This window comes from Hetaerina americana, unplaced genomic scaffold, assembly GCF_022747635.1.
Source record: "Hetaerina americana unplaced genomic scaffold, ioHetAmer1.1.p SCAF_1, whole genome shotgun sequence".
NCBI lineage: Eukaryota > Metazoa > Arthropoda > Insecta > Odonata > Calopterygidae > Hetaerina > Hetaerina americana.
In genome coordinates this window covers 58,569,797-58,576,841 of record NW_027286069.1, presented here as the reverse complement: position 1 = coordinate 58,576,841, position 7,045 = coordinate 58,569,797, and the positions used below count along the sequence as shown (strand labels likewise).

General features: G+C 37.2%; 1 protein-coding gene across 2 annotated transcripts in view; it reads left to right on the top strand.

Moving 5' to 3' along the window:
- Nucleotides 1-2,256: 2,256 nt before the first annotated feature.
- Nucleotides 2,257-7,045, top strand: part of LOC139691997 (uncharacterized) — a 70,453-nt gene continuing 65,664 nt past the window's right edge. For both annotated transcript variants that reach the window (XM_071590002.1, XM_071590010.1), the window contains exon 1: nt 2,257-2,975. In XM_071590002.1, coding sequence (XP_071446103.1) covers nt 2,452-2,975 — 524 coding nt within the window. In that variant the 5' untranslated portion in view covers nt 2,257-2,451. The remainder of the gene's footprint in view (nt 2,976-7,045) is intronic.

Here is a 7,045-nt window from a genome sequence, read left to right as displayed (position 1 = left end):
GTGTTTCACCTATGACAAATGTCTAGATTCCAAAATCTTGGAGTGTAAGAGAATGTCTCAATAGCTTAACTGGGTAAAGCACTAGGCCAAACATTGAGGGATTTGAGTTCGAATCCCGGTCAAGGCGAATGATTTTTACACTCTAAAATTGTTGCATTGTAGTTTCCAAATATTCAGAGTGGTCATGGGAAAGCATAAGTGACACTGAACATTCTGAATGCCCTGTAGAGGTCACTACTCAAGAAAACATTGATAAAATCTATGAAATGGTAATGGACGATAGACGAATAAAGATGCATGAGATTGCTGATACTCTGGGTATCTTGAGTGGATGGATACAAAATGCATTTACTTTGCATCAAAATTTAGGCATGAGGAAGCTATCCTCAAGATGAGAGCTACAATTGCTCATAGCTGATCAAAAACAAAATCATGTTCCAAGTCTGATTTGCAGCTGTTTCAGTGAAATCCATGGGACTTATGGCTTTTCACACAAGTGAAATCCACAGGTCTTCCATTTCATCACTATGAACTAAACATGTATTACCTACTACATGCCTGAAACTGATGATCAGGCCAAGCAATATATGTGTAGAAGACAGTAAGAATGAAAGAAGGTGAAGGCCTCTTCAACTTGGAAAGATATGGTCACTTTTTTGGGATTTGAAAAGAACAATCTTCATTGACTATTACTGCATTATCTTGAGGTCATGTTTGAGTCCTACCAGGTGGGCATGAGTGTTGTGTCCACTCTGGTTGTTCAGCCCCAGTGATATACCTAAGCAAAAGCCAAATCCTCTCAGTGATATGCTCACTTGATATGAAAATTAATTTGGAAGTTTAAAATTGTCATCATCTTCATATACATTAATGATTTACTCAATGGTATGAAGAAAGGGTAACAGATGACTACTGCTGATGGCACCAATCATTTAACCACTGCCCCCTACATTAAACAAGTTGAAATAGCTGCATGCCAAGCCATATTAGATGAGGTTATTATTATGATTCCCTCCCATGGACTACATCCTGGTGTGGTGGAAGAGGTTGTGCCTTCTGATTACCCCTAGGCAATTAACAATTTATGTTGTATAGTTGCCCATAGACTAAACCTCTATATTGTGAATGGCCTTGTGTGTTCCGATAACCCCTAGCGCTGTGCTGGTGGAAGCAATGATAATTGCTCCTGGTAGGCTCACCCATACAAGATAGGTCAACAATTAGGAGCCAGATAAAAGGTAGTCCGTACAGTCTGTTTCTCGGTGAGCTGGCTGCAAAGGCATCTGACCCAGAGGGGCGGCCATGAATGATATTGTTACATGTAGAGCACTACTTAGGTAGGCTACGGGAAACCACCTCAATTATCAATCCCAAGATTTAAATGATGGACAATGTAGAGAATATGAGTCCTGGAAACTACGGGACTCGGCCGTGTGTCGTGCCCGCCAGCGGGAGAGGCAAGGCTACCGTGGTCGTCATCTCACGTAACCCTTGCAAAGGAAAACTGACAGAAGCAGTACAGAGGACGCAGAAGAAGAAAACCATATTAGTTAGAATAGGAACTCAAAATGTTCGGACATGTTGAGTACAGGAAAATTACGGAATCTTTGTCAAATATTTATTTGCTCTTTATCGACACGTGAAATAAGAATCGTTCCGCCGAACTTCGCCTTGTTATTCAGATTCGCTCTTCTACAGGTTATTTCCATAGGGGAGACAAAGGAATTAATCGTTTGGTAGCCTGTATCCATCGAAAACCTACCTTAAGCGATAGGTTGCCTGTAATAAAACCGTGAGTCTCGGGTACAGCGGGAAGAAATGAAAACTTGATCTGGATATATGACCCAGCTACTTTTGGGTTGAATTCATATTTATGATATTAGATTCTCTCGAACATTCTATCGGTCTGGGGGCACCCTGTTACAGTTGACTTTTTCAAACGATTTCTGAAGATTGCGAAAAGTTATATAAGTTCAGACACACAAATCCAGCTGCGATCGCGCGGGCGGACATAAAAATTTAATGTCATAATAATTTGAATGAAGGAAGGAATCACGGAAGAAAGATAACAAATTTTGCAAAAAGCAATGATTTAAAAATTGATTTCGGAAATTAGCGCCCAAAATAGAGCAGTTAGCACCAGCGTTACCTATACAAATATAAAATAACTATTTGAACAGTCAACGCGCCCTATCATCGTAGAATCAAACTATTGAATCCTAAATACCCTAATTATAAGTTGAAAGTTCCAATGCCTCGACCAAATTCAAGACTCCTTTATTATGTTGCCTAATATTTAGACCCTTAAAAGCATACACAATAGTGTCTAATCAGTCTGGATGCAGCTGAAGCCTTATGTCCTACCAGACTAATATTAAATTTTCAGTTGTGCCCGTCTCGTGGGTTCATTTTCATTGTTGATTGAAGCAACAGACTTGTTTATTTCGAAAAATGGAAAAAAATGAGTTTCGTGCGGTGATTAAACACTACTATTTAAAAGGATCGACAGCGAAAGAAATCAAAGCCGAGTTGGATGAAGTTCATGGTTCATGTGCCCCTTCATATGCGACTGTTTACAATTGGATTAATAAGTTTAAACGTGGCCTTACATCAACAAATGATAGACATCGTTCGGGTCGTCCAGTGGAAGTGAGTTCCTCCGAAATGATCGACAAAATCCACGATATGGTTTTGAGTGATCAACATATCACAGTTCGCGAAATAGTTGAGGCCACTGGCATATCGCAAGGTACGGTGTTTTCAGTTTTGCGCGAAAAATTAGGCTTGGAAAAAATATCGTCTAAATGGGTGCCGCGTTTGCTGTCAGTGAAGGATGAACGCAATCATTTTCTTGATTCGGAGGCTGGTTTAGCGCTTTTCCGTCGCAGACCTGATGAGTTTGTCCGCCGATGCATAGCTGCCAACGAAACATGGAGACAGTACTGCATCCCTGAGACAAAGGAACAATTGAAACAGTGAGTTTCTAATTTTTGAACATGTTTATTCTCTGGCCCACCATTCGGAGATGCCAAATTATTGTTTTTTTGCAATAGTACTATTTATAATACAAAACTGATCAATTGACATTTCATGTTTCTAGTGTTATGGTTTAAGATATCTTCAGTCATATTTCTCCCATGAAATGTTCCTGAAGAAATTAATTCCTTATAACGTTTTTGATCATTTATAACGGAATCCAATCTGATTTCAATTAGCAGAGGTGGTTCACTGGCCCACAATAATTCAAGAAAACAATGAAGAGGTACCTTGCTGATAATGTATGCGATGAAGAAAAGGTTGCTTGTTATCTCCATGGAGTTTTTACTATACATTATGACAAGTTTGTGTTTTTTCTGACGTAAACATTTTCATTACACATGTATACATACATGCCTTGATTAGAATTTTACCTGGATTTGTACCCAATTGAATTACACCTAGTGTGGGGTTTACAAAATTAAAGTAGCCCCTGAAAAAGTATGACTCGGAATACAAAATTTAAATGCATTGAACCTAAACGTTTCTTGCTCTCCAGCGTCAAAATCTCCCTGTAATATGAAAATATTGCTTAAGTTGAAGAGTCTGACGTTAGTAAATATGTCGTTCTTTGTGAATTAGGTAACAATCTCCAAATGAGCTTGTGTGTGGCTCATTAGGTGGGACGGAAATTCTTTAATATCTTCAACTTGTAGAGTTGGTGGGTGATATGTGTCACCTTGTAAGGAGTTCTCTCTTCTGTCCTTTCAAGTTTACATAGTAATATCTTTGTTTTTTTTTGCCATCCATATGTTCTATCTTATTTCTCTCTCTCATTATTTTTGCTTCTATTCTTACCTCAATCAGGTTTACAAACCAATATTAAATTTTCATGAGATGGCCTACTGGTTTTTTCTGTAAAGAGTTATTATTCATTTCTATTTGCATAATTTATTGGGAAAAATTTATCTTTTTATGTTATATTGGATACACAATGTGTAATGCATGTTCCAGCCCTTGCAAATTAAAACATATGCTGTGTACCAACATCTGCTTTGGATGACAAAAAGTTTTCACACGATGTTGTTCTTTCCATTAGGGAACATGGCAATGCCACCATAGGGAGGATGAGGTGCAAAGTTCACATAGGGAGATGGTCATGATTTCTCAGAGCATGTCGCCCAAAAACTTCTCTCCCAATTTTTCAGTTGCCAACATATGGGTGGCATTGTAATTGCCCATATTTCAGATAGTACTCTTAAAGATGGTCTTCCCTTGCAATGGCAGCAATGATGTTTACGTTTACTTCCGCAAGAACTGACTTAAGAAGTGACTGGATCTCTGGGTCAATCTTCCAGTGAAATGCATTCATTGCTCTTTAAACATATTAAGCTATCTTCTAGCTGTGGTTTATGGTAGACCAGACTCCCCATAAGCATGCTAGGGTATTACGAGTACATAGGCCTCGCCCATTGATTTGTTCAGATGAAGGCAAAGTTTTAATGCATCTTTAAGGGATACAGTACCGTTGTTTAAACATAACATATAAAATTGCTGATGCAATTCTGTAGTCAAACCATGGAAAATTTTGACTTATATTTACTACACACAAAGTATTTTCAGTTAAATTTTTTGCCCAATAAATAATGCGGATAAACAGAATGTATGCTCATTCATTATTGAACAGCCAACGTATTCTCAATTGCTCAGTCAACTGGTCCTTTTCCTTCTCTTCTTCTAGAACTGACTTACTTGTCCTGGAAATCTTTAGCATTATGTACCAGAGCATTTCAAAAACTGGAATTTTTGTTTAGTCTTCATCTGCAAAGGTCCAACTTTCTAATATTAACAATGCCACAAGTTTCTTAATTGTTAAAATTTCCGTAATAGGCTTACTCTGGTAAGATTCCATCACATGTTAATATTTTGCTTTCCACACAAAGGCACTCAACTACTTTGGCTGTCATCTTGCTTGCTTTTTATTAATTGCTTGTGGAATTTCTCCCATATTAGATCTGGTCTGGCAGCTTCACTATGCTTTAACTCTGTGAGGGCTTGATCAAATTCTGTAATAGTTATGATTGGCCCAATTTTTCATCTGGACATTTTTGCTGTTTTCCTAGGGTGCCATTTCCAAGTGGTCCTTTATACAGGGAGTGGCAATATAGCTTCCTGTTTTCAAATTGCAAGAAAACCCAAGTTTTTTGTACACATTTTTGAAAATCAAATCAGTTAAGTAACTCCTCCCATTGTCCCTACGCGGAATAAGCCAATTTCTGGCATTTGTCATGACTCTTACCAGCGTAGTAGATTAAACTGAAAAAAGCATCTGAATGTGATCAAATCCATGGCCTTGTTATCAAAAAACTTGTAATGACCAGGACAAATTTTCTATCAAACATTTACGACGACTGTCTGCTGCTATCATAATTCCCTGACACTTAGAAATCAGGTACTCTACATGCAATTAAGTAAAAAGTAAATATAAATTAGTGGTTTTCATTGACATAAAAGATGCATTTGACTCTTTTTGGTGGCCTTCTGTCCTGCACCTAATTAGACTTTTCCAATTATTGTAGAAATACACAGGTTGTATGCAAAAGAAAGCCATTTCAATAAAGAAAATCCTCACCAGAGGCTGGCCACAAGGTTCTACTTGGGCCCATTAATATGGAACCTTATTACTAACCAGGTCTTAAGGAAAGAATTCCCCATGGGTTTCAGCTTAATAGCTTCTGCCGATGATATAGCTTTGTCTATTGAAGCTAACTCAAGAGCTAAAATGGAGCAGCTGACAAAATATTGTATCAGACAAATAGGACAATGGGCAATAATTTATAAATTGGTAATTTCAACAACCAAGACAATGCATGGTCTTTGGAAATAAAATGTCTAGGAACCCCACTCTTAAAATCTGCAATAGCAATATCTGACACACATCAACTTTTAAGTATTTGGGAATCGTGTTAGATGAAAAATTAACTTATCAGGCCCGCATTAAATTCATTATCAATAAAACCAAAAAGTTTTTCAAGCTGCACGCAGATGTTGCAAAATTAATTTTGGAACGGAATCCCTTCAATTGATGTACAAATCGGTAGTAATACCCATTGCTAACTACGGCTGCTCCGTTTGGGGTCATAAGTTTAAATACAGCAGAATCTGAAGAAAACTTAGAGAAGCACAAAGACCCTGCCTCGTAGCAATTAGCAAAGGTTACTCAACAATCAGCACGGACGCACTATGTTTAATTACCTGACAACCACCTCTAAAATGTGAGGTTATGGAGAGAATTAGCTAAATCGAAGTCAACTTGGGGCAAGGAACAAAATACTTCAACTCCGAGATCGAACATAATCACACCCTAAGCAAAAAAACAACTAAAGGAAATACTCAGGGAGCAAACAATTCATCGGTAGAATAAAGACTGGTAGAATTCCGATAAAGGTATTCATATTAAGAAATATTCCCTGACATCATTGAAAGTCTAAAGATAAAATTTAATCTAACTAATAAAGGGACAGAACTCCAATCAGGCCGCGGAAATTTTGAACACTTACATCAATAAAATAGGAAAATCAAGGACTAATCAATGTAGTATATGCATAACAGAAGACACGGCTAAGCACAGAATAGAGGAGTGCCTCCATTATGAAAAACCCAGGCATGAAATTTGGCACAGCATGACTCATAAGAAAACCGAGATGCATGAGATAGTGCTATTTTGCTTTAAGCATAACGGCAACCAATTATATAAAATGGTTCAACAAATTTTGATAATTGTACCAAAAATACACGAACTGCTTTCTAATAAATGACATTCATTAAGTTACATTGATTACCGTTGAACTTATTGCATTTGGATACACGAATTGTTAAATGCAATGTAGAGCTTGTTTATTGTATAAATTAAATTCTATATAATTTTTACTTGAAGTTAGCATGTATAAATGGCATTGTAAATATCAAAAGTTGGATAATTCAGGTATTAATTATATTGAATTATTGTATTATTTGTATTAAATTTTATTGTATTTTAAGTAATGCAAGGGAACTGAAGCAAAAGCAG